The sequence below is a fragment of the Pleurodeles waltl genome, chromosome 11 (assembly GCF_031143425.1).
Source record: "Pleurodeles waltl isolate 20211129_DDA chromosome 11, aPleWal1.hap1.20221129, whole genome shotgun sequence".
Taxonomy (NCBI): domain Eukaryota; kingdom Metazoa; phylum Chordata; class Amphibia; order Caudata; family Salamandridae; genus Pleurodeles; species Pleurodeles waltl.
In genome coordinates, this window is record NC_090450.1 from 53,990,879 (window position 1) to 54,016,054 (window position 25,176).

Here is a 25,176-nt window from a genome sequence, read left to right on the forward strand (position 1 = left end):
ATGACATAGCCTGTAGCTCACTAACACTTCTGGCAGATGTAATTGCCACCAAAAAGGCCGCCTTAATAGTGAGCAGCCGAAGAGGACAATTATGCAAGGGCTCGAAGGGAGCACACATAAGGAAGGTAAGAACCAAATTAAGATCCCACTGGGGCATAACGAAAGGCACAGGCGGGAATAGATGTACAAGCCCTTTCAAAAACCTTTGTACTATAGGTGATTTAAACAGAGATGGTTGATCAGGCAACTGAAGAAAAGCTGATAAGGCTGCAAGAATGCCCTTGAGAGTCCCCAAGGAGGGACCCTACTGGGCGAGAGACAAAATAAACAAAAGGATGTTAGACAGAGAAGAAGAAAGAGGATCAATAGACCTCTCTGAACAATATGAAACAAAACGTTTCCAATGGCAGGCGTAGATCGACTTAGTAGAGGGACGCCTGGCTGCCAGAATGACATCACAGACCTCGGGAGGGAGGTCATAAACCATCAACTGTCGCCGCTCAATCTCCACGCATGAAGGTGCAGAGTTGACAGGTTCGGGTGGAGAACCTTCCCCTGCTGCTGCGACAGAAGAGCCTCCTGAAGAGGCAGCCTGATTGGAGGACCGATGCTCATTTTGAGAAGCTCTGGATACCAAACTCTCCGTGCCCAATCCGGAGCCACTAGGATTACTTGGGCTCGGTCGTTCTTGATTTTCTTCAGAGCTCTGGGCAGAAGTGGTATAGGCGGAAAGGCGTACAGGAGGCCTGAACTCCACTCGCGACGAAAAGCGTCGCCTAGCGATAGCCCCCTTAGAAACTCCAACGTGCAAAACTGCTGACATTGCGCGTTCTGTGCGGAGGCGAACAGATCTAACCAAGGCTCTCCCCACTGCTGAAAGAGTCCTTGCGCCACCTCCGGATGGAGACACCATTTGTGATCCTCTAAGCATTTTCGGCTGAGTTTGTCTGCTCTGGCGTTCAGAGAACCTGCCAGGTGTTGAACCACCAGGGTCATGCCCTGCTGTTCCAGCCATGTCCAGAGACGTAAAGCCTCTTGACAAAGGGTACACGACCCCACACCGCCCTGCTTGTTGCAGTACCACATTGCGGTAGTGTTGTCCGGGAACACCTGCACCACCTTCCCTTTCACAACAGGAAGAAATGCTTTTAATGCTAGCCGGATCGCCCGAACCTCCAACAAGTTGATGTGGAGGCCGGATTCCGCCAGAGACCAGTGACCTCTGATCTCCACCTCCCCCAGATGGTGACGCATCTGTCACTACCATTAGATCTGGTTGGGGAAGGGAGAGGGGTCTGCCTTTGACCCACTCGCAGTTCACTAACCACCACTGCAGATCTTTTGCAGGTTAAGATTTCCCTGATGCTGTGCCCATTGGAACTTCAGGTCCCACTGCAGAGCCCTCATGCGCCATCTGGCACGCTTGACCAACAGGATGCAGGAAGCCACGACTCCCAGCAGCCTCAGAGTCTGTCTCACCGAGATCCAGGATAGAGGCCGAAACATCGGAATCATAACCTGAATATCCTGGACCTGCCAATTGGGAGGATAAGCCCTATACTGCACTGTGGAGAAGTGTGGCACAGTGGTTAGAGCGGCAGACCCTGAAGCAGAGCTCTGGCTCAAGACCAGGGTTCAAGTCCCGCTTCGGCAGGTCTTGGGCTCAATTCCCTTGGACCAGATAATTCTCGCCTCGGTGCCTAATCTAATTAATGAGTCCCACTCTGCAACTCTGGGCAATAGCTTGCTTAATCTCCACAACGGCCCCAACAGCGCTTGGATGCCTGGCTTCACCCTGGGGGTGCCCAGGAGTGGGCACCTCACAGGGAAAAGCCAGGAGGGGTTCCATAGCGGTATGAGTACAGCGCCTTGAGACCCTAACGGGTGAGTAGTGCGCTATACAAGTGCAAAGTTTACAGTTTACAGTTTGTGTCCAGAACAGCTCAGATGAAAGTGAGCTTCTGAGAAGGAGTCAGGTGTGACTTCGGCACATTTATAGTGAACCCCAGCAAATGCAAGAGGTCTGCCGTCGTCTGGAGGTGGGTGACGAGAGCCTGGGGTGTAGGAGCCTTCAACAGCCAATCGTCTAGGTAGGGGAAGACTGAAATCCCTGACCTGCGCAAATGAGCTGCCACCACTGCCATCACCTTTGTGAACACCCGAGAGGCACTGGTGAGACCAAAAGGAAGCACGGTAAACTGAAAGTGCTCATGGCCCACCTTCAACCGCAGGTAACGCCTGTGGGCTGGCAGGATAGGAATATGGAAATATACATCCTGCAAATCCACGCTACCATCCAGTCTCCTTGGTCTAGGGCAGACAAAACCTGAGCAAGAGTGAGCATCTTGAATTTCTCCTTCTTGAGGAAGAGATTGACGTCCCTTAAATCCAAGATAGGGCGAAGGCCTTTGTTCTTTTTGGGAATCAGAAAGTAGTGGGAATAACAACCACTGCCTACTTCTGATATCGGGACTCTTTCTATGGCTCCCTTGGCCAAGAGAGCTGTAACTGTCTCGCGGAGCAAAGCTAGATGGTCCTCCATCAGCCATTCCTTTGTCGGAGGGATAGAAGGAGGGAAAGATTGGGAGGGAAAGACTGGAAGGGAAGGGAGTAGCCCTTCCGTATGATCTCCAGGACCCACCTGTCCGTGGTGATGGAAAGTCAGTGAGGGAGATGAAAATGAATCCTCCCTCCAACTGGACGGACATGATCCCGCAGAACCACACTAGGAGGGCTTGGGCGCAGTGGAGGGGGGCCGACATCGACGGTGCCAATTCGGCCCAGATCATTGTCTGAGCATTATTTAGAACAGCCAGACACAGGAGAGGAATGGGAGGGGTCTGAGGACCCTTTAGAATCTGGATTCCAACAGGACTGGTATGAGGATCTAGGGGAGGCCAGTGGACTGGACACGTCTCCAGATACTGGTATGCTCTCTCCTCCTAATGTGGCTAGGGAGGAGGGTGCTTCTTTCGCTATGGTGGTGCGTAGGGCAGCTGAGGTCTTGGACCTAGATTCAGCCATTTTTGCTGATTTTGAAACTCTAGGCACTTTACCACTGCTAACCAGTGCTAAAGTGCAAGTTCTCTCTGTCTAAATGGTATTGGTGATTGGTTATCCGTGATGGGCATATTTGATCTACAAATATGTCCCTAATGAAGTGCACTAGAGGCGACCAGGCTTGTAAATCAAATGCAACTAGTGGGCCTGCAGCACTGATTGTGCCACCCACAAGAATAGGCCTGTAAACGTGTCTCAGACTTGGCACTGCAGTGTCTGTATGCAATCTTGCAATGCCAATTCGACCTGGCAAGTGTACCCACATGCCAGGCCCAAACCTTCCATTTGACTACATGTACGTTACCCCTAAAGTAGTCCCAAGGGCAATGTATATGTAGCGGATTACATTAATAAGAGTTAGATGCGTTCTTTAGTGGGAGGTGTACATGAACAATTCATACATTGGTTGGCAGTAGTAATAACTGTGCTAGCAGGCATTAGGAATTGATAATTGCAGCTGCATGATCTTTGAAACGAGTTTGGGCAGTTTGTAGAGATACAATAAGAGAGATATATTTGTAAGAATTATTTCACTAGAAGTTTTAATTCAAGGTCCGTTTTCATGCAGGTTTTTTGGGAATAGTATGAAGACTTTCTGAGATTGTGTGCAAAACTGTAGAAGGCAGGAACATGATTTGTGTGTCTTACAATACCACTGCACACCATAAGACCCCCAGCACGCACACACCAAATCAGCACTCACAAATGGGTATAAATAAAAAATATAATTTCATTTTCCCATAAAATCTGATAGAAGGAAAATGCAAAATTAGGAATTCTGTATTTTAAATGGTTGGGCCACAGATGTTCCATCAGTTTTTCCCTCTGATAATTAGGATGAGATGAAGGACAACAGGTCTGTCTTATTGCATTTGTGTAAAGTAATGCTTTCCTGGGCTAGTGGCACTGGGGCTGTCTCCAATCTGGACGATCCACAAAATAAGCATGCTGAAGTTTAAGATCTTACAGCTAGCCGTCATTCAGCCACCCTTGTAGCAGTAATCAGATACACAATGGGAAAAGCCCTGCCTAGAAACTTCCTAACCTGACAAACAGAAGCTTCAGTCTTACCCCCAATACTTCCAGTCTGTCACACATGGAGATATCTGGAAGCACAAGTAATCAGGGGACCCATCTTAACAAGGTTCTCTTTTTGAATTCCACAGGGGAACCTTATCTCCTTTCTTTCTCACTTCAGTCGCTGGACTCCACCCTCAAGTCATAGAAATGCAGGCAGTACACTTCAATTATCTTGGGAGGGCTGTCTCCATCCCTTTCCAGTGCCACTCAGTGGGATTTTACCAGATGTCCCTCATATAAGTATTGCACTTTTGGAGTGTTCTGTATCAACACCAGTGTTTTCTTTTATAACACGTTCTCATATTCCTGTAGTCTCCTTCAATTTAACTGCATGTCTAAGCAGACGAGAGAACAAGGGATGCGAATAGATCTCACAGTGTCAGTAGCCTTGAGGCACCTGAACTCACGTCTGCACAGTCCAATGTCCACATGATCCCCACTGTAATTATGAAGACAAAATATTGTATGTGGGATTTGTTCCGAAAGCAACAAAAGCACTAACTGAAAAAACAACCATATCACTGTGCTTTTTTTCAAAAGTCAGAGACACAGTTAAAAGTAAGCATCTGTTGACTCACTAAAGATGTCCATTTGAGCCATTCATCCTCAAGGCTCTTAGGGGGTCATTTTGACCTCGGCGATCTTTTTTAAAGACCGCAGAGGGACCGCCGTGCGGAAGACCGCCAGTGCAGGCGGTTTGCCACTCGGCCTATTATGACCGTTGGCAGCTCTCCGTCCCTTTACGGACGGAGAGCCGCCAACAGCCATACTGGCGGGAAAGTGGAGGTTGCTCCACCTCCACTGCCACGCCAACAGAACACCGCCCAGCGAATCACGTCCTGTGATTCGCCGTGCCAGTGTTCTGTTGGCGGTGTGGTGTCGGCGGAGCTGCCCCCATGCCTCCCGTCCCCTCCCGGAGGATCAACGGACCAGGTAAGTCGATCGTCCGTTAGGGGAGGGGGGTGGGGGTGTGTTGTGTGTGTGCATGGGGGCGTGCGTCTGAGTATGTAGAGGGGGTATGTGAGTGCATGTATGCGTGTGGGGGTGATGCATGTTTGGGAATGAGTGCGTGTATGTCTGTGGGTATGTCTGTATGGATGTGTGCGTGTATGTTTGAATGTGGGTGTGCGTGTCTGACTGTGTGTGTAGATGTTGGCATGTATGTCGGGGTGTGTGCGTGTGTGTGTGTGTTGGTGGTGCCTGCATGCGTGTCGGGTGTGTGTGAGTTATGTGATGTTGGGGGTCGGGGTGGGGAGGGGGGCCCTGCCACCTTTGGGGGGTGGCAGGGGTGGTGGGGGGGTTTAGGGGAGGGAGTCCGGGTGGGGGTGCGGGAGACCCCTATCAGTGCCAGGGAAGGAATTCCTTGGCACTGATAGTGCTTACCGCCATGGATTTCATGGCGGTTCAAACCGCTGGAAATCCAATGCGGTAAGCCGGGTCCAAATACCGCCGGCAGTATAATGACGGCTGCCGGGATGGAGACCCAGGTCTCCAGCCCGGCGGTCGTCTCCGCCCGGAGAACCGGCGGATGACCATGGCGGTAACCGCCATGGTCATAATTCCACAAGATAAGACCACCAGCCTGTTGGCGGTCTTACCGCCGGTTCTCCACCTTCCGCCAGGGTCGTAATGACCCCCTTAGTCTTGCAGTGCCAATATTAAACTTTTAAAATTAAAAGGTGTTTAGACAGAATTTGGGAAACAGAAATATCGTGGAACAAAATATAGTGTAAAAAATATCAAGGACAAAATTATTTTCTATAGGTACCTAATTTTCTATGGGTAAGCAAAGTTTTACTATATATAACTCCACATAAATACACCTTGAAGAGATATATATCTCTTCAAGGTACGTAGATATGTGGTTAAGAACAGTAAAGCTATACTTACCTGTTTGTAGTTACCTTCTCAATATTTTGGTCTTCTTTATTTTTTGACACAATATTATTTTCACACAATATTTATGTTTCCGAAATTACGTCAGTGGTCTAAGTTAAAAAAGTCCACGCACCTATTTACACAGCTAGTGGCCAAACAGCACCTAACTTCGTCTACATAGCCAGGGTACTGGTTAAATAGCAGAGAAGAACGAGTTACTTACCTTCGGTAACGACTTTTCTGGTGGATACATTAGCTACCTGTGGATTCCTCACCTCATGAATACTCCCATGGCGCCAGCATTCTACGGAAATCTTCTTACTAGTCTCTGCACGTCGACGAGGACGTCACTGTCTCGCACGCGACGCCGTCTGACGTCATACAGGCAATAAGAGGTCCTCGACGACGTGCGGACGTCAGTACCAATCATTTTTTACGTGCATGAGAACAACCAGGCAATGCAATGAAAGAACAAAGCAACATCCATTATATTGTAAAAATACACCACATTGTATGAATAACTGTAAATCTTCTTTATGTACATATATATATATAAAATCTCTCTTTTAAAATATATACACACACCAAGTATATACACAAAGATATATACATATATACATATATATATATAAATATTATATATATACATCTATTGCACCCTCAAAGATCAAGAGGAGCGCACTCAAGGATTACTTGGTAAGACCATAAAGGCAACGGGGAGGCGGGTGGGACCGTGAGGAATCCACAGGTAGCTAATGTATCCACCAGAAAAGTCGTTACCGAAGGTAAGTAACTCGATCTTCTGATGGATACAACTACCTGTGGATTCCTCACCTCATGAATAGAGTCCCAAAGCAGTACCACGCCCGGCGGTGGGTGCCTAAATGGTCAAACCAAGAAATCCTGCAGCACTGACCGTGCAAAATGGCCGTCCCTTCTAACCTCAGAATCTAAACAGTAATGTTTTGCAAAAGTGTGAAGGGACGACCAAGTTGCGGCCTTGCAGATGTCGACCACAGGAACACCTCTGGCTAAGGCCGAAGTGGCCGACTTAGCTCTGGTGGAATGAGCTCTAATGCCCTCAGGAGGATCCTTCTTTGCCAAAGAGTAACATATTTTAATGCAAAGAACAACCCACCTGGATAGTGTTCTCTTGTGGACTGCCTTTCCTCTCCTCTTGCCCACGTATCCAATAAACAGCTGATCCTCCAGCCTGAAATCCTTTGTTCTATCGATAAAGAAGCTCAACGCTCTCTTTGGATCCAGACGGTGCAGTCTTTCTTCCTCTTTGGAAGGATGAGGCGGAGGATAGAACGTGGACAAAGTAATTGCCTGAGCCAAATGGAAGGGTGAAACAACCTTCGGGAGGAAAGCAGCCTTGGTCCTCAACACCACCTTATCCCCATAAAAAGTTGTATAAGGGGGTTTTACTGATAAGGCCTGCAACTCACTCACTCTCCTTGCTGATGTTATAGCTATCAGGAAGACTGTTTTTAAAAACAAATACCTCAAGGGGCAAGAATGCATAGGTTCTAAAGGGGACCCCATAAGGAAAGTCAGGACTAAGGACAAATCCCATTGCGGCATAACGAATGGCTTTGGAGGATATTGATTTAGAAGGCCTTTCAAGAATCTGATAACAATAGGGGATTTAAATAAAGATGGTTGGTCTGGAAGACATATGAAGGCTGACAAGGCCGATAAATAACCTTTAATGGTAGCCACTGCACAACCTTTCTGCGCCAGAGATAGAGCAAAAGACAAAACGTCCGATAGATGAGCTTGTAAAGGATCAATCTGCCTCTCTCCACACCACGCAACAAATTTAGACCACCTATTAGCGTAGATAGATTTAGTGGAGTGTCGCCTGGCCGCTAATATAACATCCACTACCTCAGGCGGGAGAGAGAAGGAACTCAGGTTGCCCCGTTCAATCTCCAGGCATGTAGGTGCAGACTCTGGAGGTTGGGGTGTAGAACCTGCCCCTGCGACTGCGAGAGGAGGTCTGCCCTGAAAGGGAGACGGAGCGGCGGGCACGTTGAGAGTTGGAGAAGGTCGGAGTACCACACCCTCCTTGGCCAATCCGGAGCTATTACGATTACTAGAGCCCGGTCTTGGCGAATCTTCCTCAATACTCGAGGAATCAAGGGTATGGGAGGAAACGCGTAAAGCAACTGGCCGCACCAGGTCATTTGAAACGCGTCCCCCAATGCTTCCTGCATCGGATACTGAAGGCTGCAGAACAACGGACAATGCGCGTTCTCTCGAGTGGCGAACAGATCTACCCGAGGAAACCCCCACTTCTGGAAGATTAAACGGACTTGATCTGGATGGAGACGCCACTCGTGGTCTGCCGAGAAGTGGCGACTGAGACTGTCCGCACGCACGTTCAAGACTCCGGCCAGATGGTTTGCTATCAAGCAAATCCGATGGTCCTTTGCCCAGGACATAGTCGAAGAGCTTCTCTGCAGAGAAGGTACGACCCCACTCCTCCCTGCTTGTTTATGTACCACATCGTGGTAGTATTGTCCGTTAGGACCTGTACCGACTGACCATGAAGGGAAGGGAGGAAGGCCTTGAGAGCCAGACGTACAGCCCGTAACTCTAACAGATTGATGTGAAAAATCTGTTCCTCTGGAGACCAAAGACCTTTGATCTCCAGATCCCCCAGATGAGCTCCCCACCCTAGAGTGGAAGCATCCGTTATGACTGTGGCCACTGGTGGCGACTGCTGGAACGGTTTTCCTTGTGAAAGATTGTTGCTTGCAATCCACCACTTCAAATCCACAGCAGCATCTCTGGAGATCTTGACAGTACCCTCTAGATCCCCTCTGTGTTGAGACCACTGCCTTCGGAGGCACCACTGAAGAGCCCTCATGTGCCAGCGAGCATGCGTGACCAACAGAATGCAGGAGGCAAAAAGACCGAGCAGACGAAGGACCTTGAGGACTGGAACTACCGCTCCATTTCGAAACATTGGAACCAAATCCTGAATATCTTGAATCCGCTGAGGCGGAGGAAAGGCCCGACCCAATGTCGTATCCAGTACTGCCCCTATGAACAGGAGGCGCTGAGAGGGCTCCAGGTGAGATTTGGGCTCGTTCACCGAAAAGCCCAGGTCGAACAACAACTGGGTTGTTGACTGCAGATGACGCAACACAAGCTTCGGGGACTTGGCTTTGATCAACCAATCGTCCAAGTAAGGGAATACTGCTATCCCCTTCCTTCTGAGCTCTGCCGCAACCACCGACATCACCTTCGTGAAGACTCGAGGTGCTGAAGTAAGACCAAACGGAAGGACCGCAAACTGGTAGTGTTGCGATCCCACCACAAACCGGAGATACTTCCTGTGTGACTTGAGTATCGGGATATGAAAGTAAGCATCCTGCAAGTCGACAGACACCATCCAGTCTTCCATGTTCAACGCCAAAAGCACCTGTGCTAGGGTCAGCATCTTGAACTTTTCCTGCTTGAGGAACCAATTCAAGATCCTCAGGTCCAGAATTGGTCTCAAACGACCATCCTTCTTGGGAATCAGGAAATACCTTGAGTAAACTCCTTGACCCCTTTCCTGCTCCGGGACCAACTCCACCGCGCCCTTTAAAAGGAGGACTTCTACCTCCTGTTCTAGCAACAGGAGGTGTTCTTGTGAACAATACGAAGGGCGGGGCGGGATGAGGGGCGGAAACTCCCGAAAGGGAAGGGTGTAGCCTTTGCCCACAACACTGAGAACCCAAGTGTCCGACGTAACAGTCTCCCATTTGGTGAGAAAATGCTGTAATCTTCCCCCTACAGGAGAGGAGTGAGTGGGAAATGGTGGAAGCCTAAGGCTGCTTCCCCTGCTGCACCCCGCCAGAGGATGAGGAAGAGGAAGAGTGCTGCTGAGAGGCTCCCCTGGTGCGGACCCTACCCCTCCCCCTAAAAGATCTATAGGGATGGGAAGAGGCAGGTTGCTGATATCTTCCCCGAAAGGAAGAGGAGGAAGAGCCACGCCCAAATCCACGAAACCTCCTGAAGAATCTGGAAGAGGCCGTGGAAGAAGGAGCTTGGAGTCCCAACGACTTAGCCGTGGCCCTGCTCTCCTTAAAACGTTCCAAGGCCGAATCAGCCTTAGCCCCAAACAGTTTGTCCCCATCAAACGGGAGATCCAACAATGTGGACTGTACATCTGCCGAAAAGCCCGAGTTACGTAGCCAGGCCTGTCTCCTTTCCACCACAGTTGTGCCCATTGCTCTGGCTACCGAGTCGGTGGTATCCAGACCCGTCTGGATAATTTGGGTCGCAGCAGCCTGGGCATCAGAGACAAGATCCAAAAGACCCTGGGGAAGCTCTGTAAACGAAGAGGAGATGTCATCCATCAGAGCATGAATATACCTCCCCAGGATACAGGTCGCATTAGTGGCTTTTAACGCCAGACTGCAGGACGAAAAAATCTTCTTCGACTGCGCCTCTAGCTTTTTTGAGTCTCTGTCCCCAGGCACCGTCGGGAAAGAACCAGGCGCTGACTTGGACGAACAGGAGGCCTGCACAACCAAGCTCTCCGGCGTAGGGTGCCTAGATAGGAAACCAGGATCAGTTGGAGCCGTCCGATACCTCCTGGCCACGGCTCTGTGAACTGCTGGGGAAGATGCCGGCTTCTTCCACACCTCTAAAACCGGATCCAGCAGAGCGTCATTAAAAGGTAATAGAGGCTCCGCCGCGGCTGAGGCCGGATGCAACACCTCTGTCAAAAGGTTTTGTTTCGCCTCCACCACCGGCAAAGGCAGGTCCAAAAAACTAGCTGCCTTCCGTACCACTGTATGAAAGGAAGCAGCTTCCTCGGTATATTCCCCCGGGGACGAAAGGTCCCACTCAGGGGAAGTGTCCAGCCCACTGGCCGACTCCAGTCCACGCAGCCCATCACCAGAGTCCTCTAGCTCTCCTTCCTCTAGGGCTCGTTGGTACTCCTGCTCCTCTAGTACCCGGAGAGCACGCCTCCTTGAATGCAGTCGTTGCTCAATCCGCGGAGTCGACAACACCTCCGCCGAAGTCGGAGATCGGCGCCGATCTTCCGAAGCCACCGACGCCGCATCCGGCGCCACAGGTAACTTCGGCGCCGACTGAAGAGCAGATGAAACGGATGAACCCACCGGAGTCACAGGCCGAAATCTCGACGTCGACGGGATGGAAATCCCTGGGGCCAATCCCTCCGAAGCCATCGGAGCGGCCACCGGCGCCGACACTGGCGCCGAGCCCACGTTCCCAAATGGGAGAAAGGGCATAAAGGGTGCCGGCCGAAGAGGCGCAGGATCACCCAAAGAAAAGGCCAAAGGCCCAGCCGGAGCACCCCCTGGAGCCATCTGTTGGAAGATGGCATACATCGCATTCAAGAATGCGGAACTATCGGCTCCAGGGGTGGGAAAAGCCGGATACTGGGGTGCCTGACTCGGAGGCGACCCCGACGCCGGCCTCGGCGTCTGCGCAGGAGAAAACACCTGAGGCTCCAATACCTCAATCACCGACGCCTGTCCAGGCGAAGTTGGAGACGTCGGAGAGAGCAACGGCGTCGAAGGATGCGGCGTCACCGTGGGGCTGACCTCCCATGTCCTCCGGCGCCGATCCGGAGACCTGGAACGAGCCTCCCTTGAATGACGCCGAGATTCTCTACGGCGCCGGGAGTCTCGATGACGCCGATGTCTTGGAGAAGACTTTTTCTTGTGATGCTTCTCCTTTGACTTGGCCATAAACAGCTTCGCCTCGCGTTCTTTAATGGCCTTCGGATTCATGTGCTGACACGAATCACAAGTCGAGACGTCGTGGTCGGAGCTCAAACACCAAAGGCAATCGGAATGAGGATCCGTCACCGACATCTTGCCTCCACACTCACGACAAGGCTTAAATCCAGACTTTCTCTGCGACATTATTTCCACAGAGAAAGAGTACGCAGCAAGATATACACTGTAACCGCAAGAGTAACAGTTGCTCCCTCGAAGATAACCGTTTCGAATGCACGGAAAAAAGGGAACTGACGTCCGCACGTCGTCGAGGACCTCTTATTGCCTGTATGACGTCAGACGGCGTCGCGTGCGAGACAGTGACGTCCTCGTCGACGTGCAGAGACTAGTAAGAAGATTTCCGTAGAATGCTGGCGCCATGGGAGTATTCATGAGGTGAGGAATCCACAGGTAGTTGTATCCATCAGAAAGGTCTTTTTTTTTTTTACCTGGAAGCCTGCTAACTAGCTGCCATCTTTAGTATCATTCAACTCAATGTTACTCATTTTAGCAAGTTGAGAAGGATCAAAGTTTAAGGTTGACCTAATGCATTTCTAACATCTTATCTGTAGGTTGGCCACCACAGTTATCAGCCCATAAATAATCGCATGAGTTAACTTAACAGCTAACATACACAGTACTGTGCAAAACAAAGAACTGAGCATGCAAGACCTAGTGGCCCCTCACGTCCCATAATGCCACCATGGTAGGGCCATATTTAAAATACGGTGCACCATGGGGCATGTTAAGGGCAATAGTGTAATTTTTTGACGCCAATGTAACATTATACTGGATTAGAGTAAAAAAAAGAAATTACACCAATCCAGTATAGTGTTAATAGGTCCATTAAGTCAATGGGAGACTTATTTTAATGCCTGATTAAAACAGGTGTTAAAAGTTATGCTAGAAATGGTACAATGGAATCTTGTATATTCCATTGTGCCATTTGTAGTGACTGTCTAACGAGGGAATGCCCCTTTTGCGTACATCATGCATATATTATGCAAATGATGCGGCGCAAAGGTTTTACAAGGTGGCACAAACCTAGTTTGTGCCACCCTGTAAATATGGCGCTATGGTAGTGGCCTGTTATTGTCACATTTGCAGCAAAAATGTTGCCGCTAATTTAGTGTTAAGGGGGGCAAGGGCCTTGTAAATCTGGCCCCTAGTATCTTAGGGGCTGTGTAGTTGGAAAGTATCACTCAGCACCCACCTTCAGCCACAAAGTCATGAAGACACTCTGTGCCAGCACAGGAACATCCCTTGACTAGTTCAAAAACACAAGTGCCATTCAGCCAGGGGTCCAGCAGCCACAGATTCCAGGGGTGCTACTCCTCCATGCCAAGGGATCAGCAACCTGCCGGCTCCTCAGATAGGTGGCTGCATTTCTGAGAGGCCCAAAATGACCGTAAGGGTGCCTGCATTGACTCTCGGCAGACTAAAGTCATCTAGCAGAACTGCACTATTTCTTTTAAAGTATAGCACATTTATTTTACCTTGTGTCTGAGGCCTGTGCCCTCTCACATAGTCACTTGTCATTTTACTCCTCTTATTATTTTAGCAAGGCTTGGTTTTAGTGGGTATGTTTTATTATTTTTATCATTTCCCTTCCATGAAGAATTTGTTATTCATTTCTTTGCACAACATTTCATCCTGTGCTCAATCCAAGGCTGCACACAATAGGTACTGGTAATGGGTATTGCCGGTCCAGAGAGTACAATGTCTACTCTGCACAGAAAAATGTGTTGTCACGTCAAAGCAGTTCTCAGAACAACAGGATGTTATATTATAAAACAACATGCTGTCCCCACCAACTTAGAGGGTACATTCCAGTCATCCTGCCACCCCATGCTGCACGTTGTTGCAGTTTCTGCTGAAATCCTAAGCTTCTTCTTCGTCTACGTGGAAGGGGTCCCAGCAGACTAACAGACCTCTTCTTTACCTTTGAATACAGGTATTGGAATTGGGCTTTCTTCTCCGACCAAAAAGGCGGATTAGGGCTAACACCGCTATTTTCTTTCATGTAGAAACTTAGTAGTGTAGGTAGGGACATTAGATACGCTATTGAGACAATATGATGGGACTCTTCCTGTGTTTCACTTTCCTGGTCACTGCTGTAATAGTGTTGTGTTTCATTATCCTTATCCTCATATTATCCTCATGTCTTTTTAATAGAAAGCAGTTGCTTCATTAAACAATATTGAACCACGATCCTGCTTCTGTTTTGTCTTTGCATGTCTGAGACTTGTATAACTGAGAGAAAGGGGTAGAATCTGTTCTACCATGACTTCCCTCAGGAGTCGGAGTGTCATGCGATAGGCTGCCACAAATCACTTTTACCTCTGGTACTGGCGAGTAGCTGCTAGCTAGCTGCAAGTACTAGGCCGAAAGCAGGCACATGGTGAGGGATCAGACTCAGTCCCTTATGCTCAGTGGTGCTGCTGCCCAAAATCCAGCAGTCTAGTTACTACAACAGGAGTCCTACAACACAGTTCCCTTCACTCCCTTTCTTTCAAAGGAGAGCAGTAACTTCACTTGCTGCACTGCACTGCGTGAAATGTTTGAAAATCTGGGCTCCAGTTCATTCCTAATGTCCGATGACATGGAGTTCCTGGTGGCCAAAATGGACAATCACCTTCTTAAACTCACATATTAACTTTCAACTGCTCACAAATCTCCTGCTTAAAAACATTGAGAAGCCCTTAGTCACGTTCTTTTGTCATATAATGAATGACAATTGCCCTTGATGGATTATAACTATATCTTTAATAATTTACAAATTTATGTGTTTTACAATAATGTCATTACATTTGATGAAAATACTGTACCTATGAATGTTGGTTGTTTCCTGTTTGATAACTTGTCTAAGAAACATCCATCTTCTTTGGTTTTGAAACCTATGGTCAGCAAATAATGTTGAGAAGCAGATGATGGCCAGTCTGTTGTTTGCGGTAGAATGTGCAGGACCTGAGGATCTAGAAGATAACACTTTCTTAAGCATAGTCTTTTATACACAATATTCTGTATACCATGCATTGTAAAATCAAATAGAACATGGCTTGTTCTTCTAAGAGAATCATGCTGCGGTATTAGTCATCTTTAGCTTACTTAAGGGAATATGTTGACCTGCATCTATTTAGATTGTTGGATACAGGTTTGTAGCTCAATTTTCAAATAGTCACACTAGTCAAGCATCGTTCAAGTGATTATTGCTGGACATGGACAAATTATGTTTTAGGCAAGAGCAGTGATACAATTTATACATTTATTCTATAATTTTGTTAAATTTTATAGCATGGCCTTTAGATACAGGTTAATGAGGGAGGAGCATGGAACTGTCGTGTAGGCTCTCATTATTCTAACGAGACTACTGGATTTTGAGCAGCAAGATCGTCCACAGTGTGGGAGACTGAGTCTGACCCACGGTGGGTGACACCTGTTGCTACGAATCCGGGTTTTGCTCCGGCTAACTAGCAGTGCCTCATCTCTCCCAAAAGGTAGAGATGATTGGGCAGCCGAGTGCATGACATATCTTACTTCTCAGGGAAGTCGTGGTCACTCAGGTTGCACCCTGTTCTCTCATTCACCATTTGGTCTCATATATAAATGACAATAAAAGCAGTATAAATTTTAAAGATTGGTTTAATAAAACGACTGCATTTTAGATAGCAAAGTGTGAGCTGCAATAACCAGAACGACACAACAATATTGAAATGGTGACGATAAGAGTGAAGCATAAGAATAATGCTATCATATTGCCACTAGGATCGATGGACTGTTTTCTATCTAAATCATATTTTGAGCACAGCATGTTAAGCTCTAATCCTGCCTTTCTGGTTCCCCCGGGAGGACATCAACCCTCATACCTGAGCGAAGGCCTGTAGTCTGCGTTAGCATCTTCAGCGAAGCATTCAGCGTACAGTTGTGGTTCCCTGGCTGGAATCTCCCTCTTGACGTATAATGGGACTAGGAAGTGTTTTTATAATAACACAGATGATGTTCTAAGAAAATGTCCCTACGTAAGGATGTGTATTTTCTACGAGTGTTGGAGACTAAACCTCTAACACGTTTATCGGCATTGTACCAAACTGTAGCCTTGACTGAAGCACAGAGTGATCAAGAATGTGTTGTATGAGAACACAGTGCTGGGCTAAGCAAAAAAGTTAGATTGAAGAAATTAAAACAAGACCGTAAAACTGGTTATTGTAAAAATAACAATGCAAAGCTGAATAAAATATATATGGGTCAAGGTGCACAGTGGCCTAATGTATTAAACTAACGTGCGTGGAGCTATAACTAAAATGGCTACACAGCACCCTCCCCTTGTTGATAGAAAGTGGTTCAAGCCAAAACTAAAATTTCTCAACCTAAGATATATATAAAATCCTACTCAATTTTGACAAGTTAAAAGGACACACAAGTACACTACTTGGCAATTTAAAACATGAGCACGTGGCTTATAACCGAATTCAATGAAAATGTCAATTTAGAAAAGTTCCAAATTAAGTACAAGTCATGGAAAGTAGGAGATCTTCCACTTTGGCAGATGACAGAACCGGAAAGTCTGCGCCAAAAATGATCGAGGAGCAAGTGTGTTCCATAGCCCCAGTATCAACCAAGGCGGCATCCCGTTGAGAGCCCATTAATGAGTTGATGGCAACTTCCTCCAGGAAGGGTAACTCATAATTAGCTTCACGTAGCAAACGCAGCCTCAGTGCGCATGTCTGGTAATGAACCCTCAGCGAGAACATCAACAGATCAGCATCTATCGCTGGGGGGCGCTGCTGTGAAAGACAAATTTCCAGTGCATGTTCAAAAGAGCTCCAAAGGCACCGGAACACCGGCTGCACACAATACAAAACCGGTCTGAATGACAAAGACCAGTCACACTCCAAATGCTCCAAGAGTGTTGCACCAAAATGCTGCATCATACGTTCCCGACACAGCTGCGCTGATGGGAGCTCCATCATTTGTCCTTGTTGGGGCGGGACAGCCATTGCGCTTAAACAACAGCAACCACAGGATGCCTGCTAATAAAGCCAAAGTTATCGGAAATCCCCCCAAAATACTACCGAAAATTGATTGGATAGCTGAAGGTATCAAACCGAATATGGAGGAGAAGGTGTGAACAAAACCAGAACCAACAGCTTTGAAAAAATGTGCTATTCCAGTCGTGCTGGACGCATTAAATATTCGAGTTCAACAAAGTGTCTCAGAAAGTTCGTATTTAGCAGGGATTGTATTTCTGCTGATGACCTTGCCACTTGAAGTGCGTAGGTCTCGTGTGCAGATGTTAGGGCCACATGCTTTTGAAACAATAAAGCGTTGAGCCTACTTAACTTGTCAAAATTCACGTTTGAAGTATCAATGTAAGGCCAGATATCAGCTACCTCCTTGAATTCAGTGGGGGGAAACAGTACGTTCCCGCAGCATGTAATGAGTTTAGAGACCGAAACAACGTTAACTATTCCGGCTCGCATGCCACAACAGTCTTCACTACTGAGAAGGAAGTAGCTGCCATTTGAAAGCACCTGGAACGTGGGTCTAATCAAGGGGACTGGAACTCCCTTAAGATAACAAGCCAAGTTTGCAGCCGAGGCGTTACACGCCCCATGCAAGGACAGCTGTTAACAAATCATCGAATGGCTGACATAAGTCTTGCATTCACTACCGCTAAGAAGGACCTCTTTCATGCCATTGAAACATTTGTACGAGAATGGAAGCTCCCACACCTCATGGATGTAACTATCTCCCAGCTTTTCATATCTGCCTACCGGAATGTGTTTCAAACGAGAGGTGAATTGTAGTGTTGAAATAGGCAGATTAATAACCCCATGTCTTATCCACTCTGCCGATGGTATTTCGGCCATGGTAAAAGGCAACTTTTCTAATTTCTCGATGTAAGCATGACATAAGTCGCTTCTTTCTTAGCCATTAGTTGTTATCGCGTTAGATTAAAAGAAAAAAATATCTCCCTTGCACTAACGTGCTGCCATGTAACGTGACCCGCCTTCAATGTTTGAATCGTCCAACCCAACTGTATAATGGACCTGGTCTGACTCTGTCCATTGTATAAAGAAGACATATCAGATTGTATAATGTCTATAGCAGAAGAGACTATGTTGTTAAGTGTATACATCCGGTCGGAAAAAGTGTTAATCCCATTACCCACAAAAGCTAATTGTAAGGAAATGCCTCCTTCGCATGGTTACCCCCTGACTTTTTGCCTTTGCTGATGCCAAGTTATGATTTGAAAGTGTGCTGAAGCCTGCTAACCAGGCCCCAGCACCAGTGTTCTTTCCCTAACCTGTACCTTTGTTTCCACCATTTGCACACCTTGGCATCCAGGTAAGTCCCTTGTAACTGGTACCCCTGGTACCAAGGGCCCTGATGCCAGGGAATGTCTCCAAGGGCTGCAGCATGTCTTATGCCACCCTGGGGACCCCTCACTCAGCACAGACACACTGCTTGCCTGCTTGTGGGTGCTAGTGGGGATAAAAAAGACTAAGTCGACATGGCACTCCCCTCAGGGTGCCATGCCAACCTCACACTGCCTATAGGAATAGGTAAGTCACCCCTCTAGCAGGCCTTACAGCCCTAAGGCAGGGTGCACTATACCATAGGTGAGGACATAAGTGCATGAGCACTATGCTCCTAAGTGTCTAAGCAAAACCTTAGACATTGTAAGTGCAGGGTAGCCATAAGAGTATATGGTCTGGGAGTCTTTCATGCACGAACTCCACAGCACCATAATGGCTACACTGAAAACTGTGAAGTTTGGTATCAAACTTCTCAGCACAATAAATGCACACTGATGCCAGTGTACATTTTATTGTAACATACACCCCAGAGGGCACCTTAGAGGTGCCCCCTGAAACCTTAACCGACTAACCGTGTAGGCTGACTGGTTTTAGCAGCCTGCCACACACCAGACATGTTGCTGGCCACATGAGGAGAGTGCCTTTCTCACTCTGTGGCTAGTAACAAAGCCTGTACTGGGTGGAGGTGCTTCTCACCTCCCCCTGCAGGAACTGTAACACCTGGTGGTGAGCCTCAAGGGCTCACCCCCTTTGTTACAGCACCCCAGGGCACTCCAGCTAGTGGAGTTGCCCGCCCCCTCCGGCCATGGCCCTACTTTTGGCAGCAAGGCCGGAGGAGATAATGAGAAAAACAAGGAGGAGTCACTGGCCAGTCAAGACAGCCCCTAAGGTGTCCTGAGCTGAGGTGACTCTGACTTTTAGAAATCCTCCATCTTGCAGATGGAGGATTCCCCCAATAGGGATAGGAATGTGCCCCCCTCCCCTCAGGGAGGAGGCAAAAGAGGGTGTAGCCACCCTAAGGGCTAGTAGCCATTGGCTACTAACCCCCCAGACCCAAACACACCCCTAAATCGAGTATTTAGGGGCTCCCAGAACACAGCAAGATAGATTCCTGCAACCGAAGAAGAAGAGGACGGCTGAACTGAAAAACCTGCAGAGAAGACGGAGACACCAACTGCTTTGGCCCCAGCTCTACCGGCCTGTCTCCCCACTTCTAAAGAGACTGCTCCAGTGACGCGTTCCCAGGGTCCAGCAACCTCTGAAGCCTCAGAGGACTACCCTGCATCTAGAAGGACCAAGAACTCCTGAGGACAGCGGCTCTGTTCCCCAAAGACTGCAACTTTGCAACAAAGAAGCAACTTTGAAACAACACGTGTTTCCCGCCGGAAGCGTAAAACTTTGCACCCTGCACCCGACGCCCCCAGCTCGACTTGTGGAGAACAAACACCACAGGGAGGACTCCCCGGCGACTACGAGACTGTGAGTAGCCAGAGTTGACCCCCCCTGAGCCCCCACAGCGACGCCTGCAGAGGGAATCCCGAGGCTCCCCCTGACCGCGACTGCCTGCTTCAAAGACCCGATGCCTGGTAAAGACTCTGCAGCCGCAGCCCCCAGGACCTGAAGGATCTGACCTCCAGTGCAGGAGCGACCCCCAGGTGGCCCTCTCCCTTGCCCAGGTGGTGGCTACCCCGAGGGGCCCCCCCTTGCCTGCCTGCATCGCTGAAGAGACCCCTTGGTCTCCCATTGATTCTTTTACGAACCCGACGCCTGTTTGTGCACTGCACCCGGCCGCCCCCGTGCCGCTGAGGGTGTACTTTTTGTGCTGACTTGTAACCCCCCCGGGGCCCTACAAAACCCCCCTGGTCTGCCCTCCGAAGACGCGGGTACTACCTGCTGGCAGACTGGAACCGGGGCACCCCCTTCTCCATTGAAGCCTATGCGTTTTGGGCACCACTTTGACCTCTGCACCTGACCGGCCCTGAGATGCTGGTGTGGTAACTTTGGGGTTGCCCTGAACCCCCAACGGTGGGCTACCTTGGACCCAAACCTGAACCCCATAGGTGGTTTACTTACCTGCAAAAACTAACAAACACTTACCTCCCCCAGGAACTGTTGAAAATTGCAGTGTCTAGTTTTAAAATAGCTATATGTCATTTATGTGAAAACTGTATATGCTATTTTGCTAATTCAAAGTTCCAAAAGTTCCTACATGAAATACCTTTCATTTGAAGTATTACTTGTAAATCTTGAACCTCTGGTTCTTAAAATAAACTAAGACAAGATATTTTTCAATACAAAAACCTATTGGCCTGTAATTGTCTCTGAGTGTGTGTTCCTCATTTATTGCCTGTGTGTGTACAACAAATGCTTAACACTACCCTCTGATAAGCCTACTGCTCGACCACACTACCACAAAATAGAGCATTAGAATTATCTCTTTTTGCCACTATCTTACCTCTAAGGGGAACCCTTGGACTCTGTGCATGCTATTTCTTACTTTGAAATAGTGCATACAGAGCCAACTTTCTACATTGGTGGATCAGCGGTGGGGTACAAGACTTTGCATTTGCTGGACTACTCAGCTAATACCTGATCAGACGACTAAATTCCAAAAATTGTCATTAGAAACTGATTTTTGAAATTTGAGCTATTTTTCTAAATTTTTAAAAGTCCTGCTAGGGCCTTGTGTTAGTCCCTGTTAGCATTTCTTTTAGAGTTTACAAGTTTTATAAAAGTTTGAATTAAGTCCTAGGGATAGTTTTAGATTCTTAAAAAGTATTCCAACTTTTAGAAACATAATGCCTAATGCAGATGAGAATGTGATGGAACTCGACATCACCCCTTACCTGAATCTTAGGATGAAAGAGTTAAGGTCTCTCTGCAAAATAAAAAAAGATTAGAACTGGTTCAAACCCTCCCAATTACAGCTCCAGGAGCTTTTGGCAGAGTTTGCCAAGAACAACCCCTCTGAGGATGACCTCTCAGAGGAGGAAACTAGTGATGTGGAGGAAGTCCCACCTCCAGTCCTAGTTAGGGAGACCAGGGCTCCTCAAGCCTTGGTCCCAAATGTGATAGTCAGAGATACTGGTTCTCTCACAGGAGGGTCCAGCAACTCTGGAATCACTGAGGACAGCCTCAGTGAAGATGACCTACTGTTAGCCAGGATGGTCAAAAGATTGGCTTTAGTGAGACAGCTCCTAGCCATAGAAAGGGAAAGACAAGAGATGGGTTTTGGTCCCATCCATGGTGACAGCAACATAAATAGGGTCAGAGATTCTCCTGACATGTTGAAAATCTCTAAAGGGATTGTAACTAAATATGAAGATGGTGATGACATCACCAAATGGTTCACAGCTTTTGAGAGGGCTTGTGCAACCAGAAAAGTAAACAGATCTCATGGGGTGCTCTCCTTTGGGAAATGTTCACTGGAAAGTGTAGGGATAGACTCCTCACACTCTCTGGAAAAGATGCAGAATCCTATGACCTCATGAAGGCTACCCTGATTGAGGGCTTTGGATTCTCCACTGAGGAGTATAGAATTAGGTTCAGGGGGGCTAAAAAGTCCTCGAGCCAGACCTGGGTTGATTTTGTTGACTACTCAGTGAAAACACTGGATGGTTGGATTCAAGGCAGTGGTGTAAATGATTATGATGGGCTGTACAATTTATTTGTGAAAGAACACCTGTTAAGTAATTGTTTCAATGATAAACTGCATCAGCATCTGTTAGACCTAGGCCCAAGTTGTCCCCAAGAATTGGGAAAGAAGTTGGACCATTGGGTCAAGACTAGGGTGACCAAGACTTCCACAGGGGGTGACCAAAAGAAAGGGGTCACAAAGCCTCCCCAGGGGAAGAGTGTTGAGACATCCAAAGGGAAAAATAGTAAAGAGGCTTCTACAGGGCCCCAAAAACCTGCTCAGGAGGGTGGGCCCAGAGCCTCTTCACAATCCAATTTTGGGTACAAGGGTAAAAACTTTGATCCCAAAAAGGCCTGGTGTCGTAGCTGTAATCAGCCAGGACACCAAACTGGAGACAAGGCCTGACCCAAGAAAGGTTCCACTTCTAACTCTACTCCAGCTAACACTGGAATGGCCAGTCTCCAAGTGGGATCAACAGTGTGCCCAGAGCAAATCAGGGTTCACACTGAAGCTACACTAGTCTCTGAGGGTGGGGTGGATTTAGCCACACTAGCTGCCTGGCCCCCTAATATGCAAAAATACAGGCAGCAACTCTTAATTAATGGGCAAAGTGTAGAAGGCCTGAGGGATACAGGTGCCAGTGTCACCATGGTGACAGAGAAACTGTTTTCCCCTGGTCAATACCTGGCTGGACAAACTTATCCAGTCACCAACGCTGACAATCAGACTAAAGTACATCCCATGGCTATGGTAACTTTAGAGTGGGGAGGGGTCAATGGCCTGAAACAGGTGGTGGTCTCCTCAAATATCCCTGTAGACTGTTTGTGTGGAAATGACTTGGAGTCCTCAGCATGGGCTGAGGTAGAACTCAAAACACATGCAGCCATGCTGGGTATCCCTGAACTGGTGTGTGTCCAGACAAGGGCACAGTGCCCGGCTCAGGGTGAAAAAGTGGTGGTGGAGCCTGGAAAAAGGGCCCAACCCTCCAGAGAAAAAAAGAAGACTGGGGAACCAGCTTCCACACAATAAGAAAAAGAAAACCTCTCTTCCCAGGAAGAAGTTCTTCCCTCTGAGGGAACTGAGCCTCTGGAGTTAGAACCTTATCAGGTTGAGCTCCTAGGCCCAGGGGGACCCTCAAGGGAACAGTTGTGTAAGGGGCAAGAAACCTGTCCCTCTCTTGAAGGCCTTAGGCAGCAAGCTGCTGAAGAGTCCAATGGAAAAGTAACAGGAACACAGAGTCTTTTGGGAAGATGGACTCCTTTACACTGAGGCAAGAGATCCCAAACCTGGTGCCACTAGGAGAGTGGTAGTGCCTCAGGAGTTTAGGGAGTTCATACTGACCTTAGCTCATGATATTCCTCTTGCTGGGCATTTGGGACAGACCAAGACGTGGGAGAGATTAGACAACCACGTCTATTGGCCCAACATGTCCCAGAAGGTCAAGGAGTTTTGTGTCTCCTGTGCCACCTGTCAAGCCAGTGGTAAGACAGGTGGACACCCAAAGGCCCCCCTCATTCCACTTCCAGTGGTGGGGGTCCCCTTTGAAAGAGTGGGTGTGGACATAGTGGGTCAACTTGAACCTCCCACAGCCTCAGGGAACCAATACATACTAGTAGTAGTGGATCATGCTACTAGATACCCTGAAGCAATTCCCCTTAGGTCAACTACTGCCCCTGCAGTAGCCAAAGCACTCATTGGTATTTTTACCAGAGTGGGATTTCCTAAGGAGGTGGTGTCTGACAGAGGTACCAACTTTATGTCAGCATACCTGAAACACATGTGGAATGAGTGTGGGGTGACTTACAAATTCACCACACCATACCATCCACAAACCAATGGTCTTGTTGAAAGATTTAACAAGACATTGAAAGGCATGATCATGGGGCTCCCTGAAAAACTCAAAAGGAGATGGGATGCCCTCCTGCCATGTCTGCTTTTCGCCTACAGAGAGGTGCCTCAGAAGGGAGTAGGGTTTTCCCCCTTTGAACTTCTGTTTGGCCATCCTGTAAGGGGACCACTAGCTCTTGTCAAAGAAGGCTGGTAGAGACCTCTTCATGAGCCTAAACAAGATATAGTGGACTATGTACTAGGCCTACGTTCAAGGATGGCAGAGTACATGGAAAAGGCAAGTAAAAACCTTGAGGCCAGCCAACAACTCCAGAAGTTTTGGTATGACCAAAAGGCTGCTATGGTTGAATTTCAGCCAGGGCAGAAAGTCTGGGTTCTGGAGCCTGTGGCTCCCAGGGCACTTCAGGACAGATGGAGTGGCCCTTACCCAGTGCTAGAAAAGAAGAGTCAGGTCACCTACCTGGTAGACCTAGGCACTAGCAGGACCCCCAAAAGGGTGATCCATGTGAACGGCCTCAAACTCTTCCATGACAGGGCAGATGTGAATCTGTTGATGGTAACAGATGAGGACCAGGAAGCTGAGAGTGAACCTCTCCCTGATCTCCTCTCCACAGACCCTAAAGATGGCTCAGTTGATGGAGTGATCTACTCAGACACCCTCTCTGGCCAACAGCAATCTGACTGTAGGAAGGTCCTACAACAGTTTGCTGAGCTCTTTTCCCTATCCCCTGGTCAGACACACCTGTGTACCCATGACGTGGACACAGGGGACAGCATGCCTGTCAAAAACAAAATATTCAGACAGTCTGACCAAGTTAAGCAAAGCATCAAGGTCGAAGTCCACAAGTTTCTGGAATTGGGAGTCATTGAGCACTCTGACAGCCCCTGGGCTAGCCCAGTGGTCTTAGTCCCCAAACCTCACACCAAAGATGGAAAGAGAGAGATGAGGTTTTGTGTGGACTACAGAGGACTTAATTCTGTCACCAAGACAGATGCCCATCCCATTCCAAGGGCAGATGAATTAATTGACAAACTAGGTGCTGCCTAATACTTAAGTACCTTTGACTTGACAGCAGGGTACTGGCAAATCAAAATGGCACCAGGAGCAAAAGAAAAGACGGCATTCTCCACCCCCGATGGGCATTATCAGTTTACTGTTATGCCCTTTGGTTTAAAGAATGCCCCTGCCACCTTCCAGAGGTTGGTGAATCAAGTCCTTGCTGGTTTGGAGTCCTTTAGTGCAGCTTATCTTGACGATATTGCTGTCTTTAGCTCCAGCTGGCAGGATCACCTGGTCCACCTGAAGAAGGTTTTAAAGGCTCTGCAAGCAGCAGGCCTCTCTATCAAGGCATCCAAATGCCAGATAGGGCAGGGAACTGTGGTTTACTTGGGACACCTTGTAGGTGGAGGCCAAGTTCAGCCACTCCAGCCTAAGATCCAGACTATTCTGGACTGGGCAGCTCCAAAAACCCAGATTCAAGTCAGGGCATTCCTTGGCTTGACTGGGTACTATAGGAGGTTTGTGAAGGGATATGGATCTATAGTGACAGCCCTCACAGGACTTACCTCCAAGAAAATGCCCAAGAAGGTAAATTGGACT

General features: G+C 48.1%; 1 protein-coding gene across 1 annotated transcript in view; it reads right to left on the reverse strand.

Moving 5' to 3' along the window:
- SPATA16 (spermatogenesis associated 16) overlaps positions 1-25,176 on the reverse strand; it is a 552,592-nt gene that overhangs the window by 181,892 nt on the left and 345,524 nt on the right. The window contains exon 6 of the mRNA XM_069212614.1: positions 14,600-14,746. Coding sequence (XP_069068715.1) covers positions 14,600-14,746 — 147 coding nt within the window. The remainder of the gene's footprint in view (positions 1-14,599; positions 14,747-25,176) is intronic.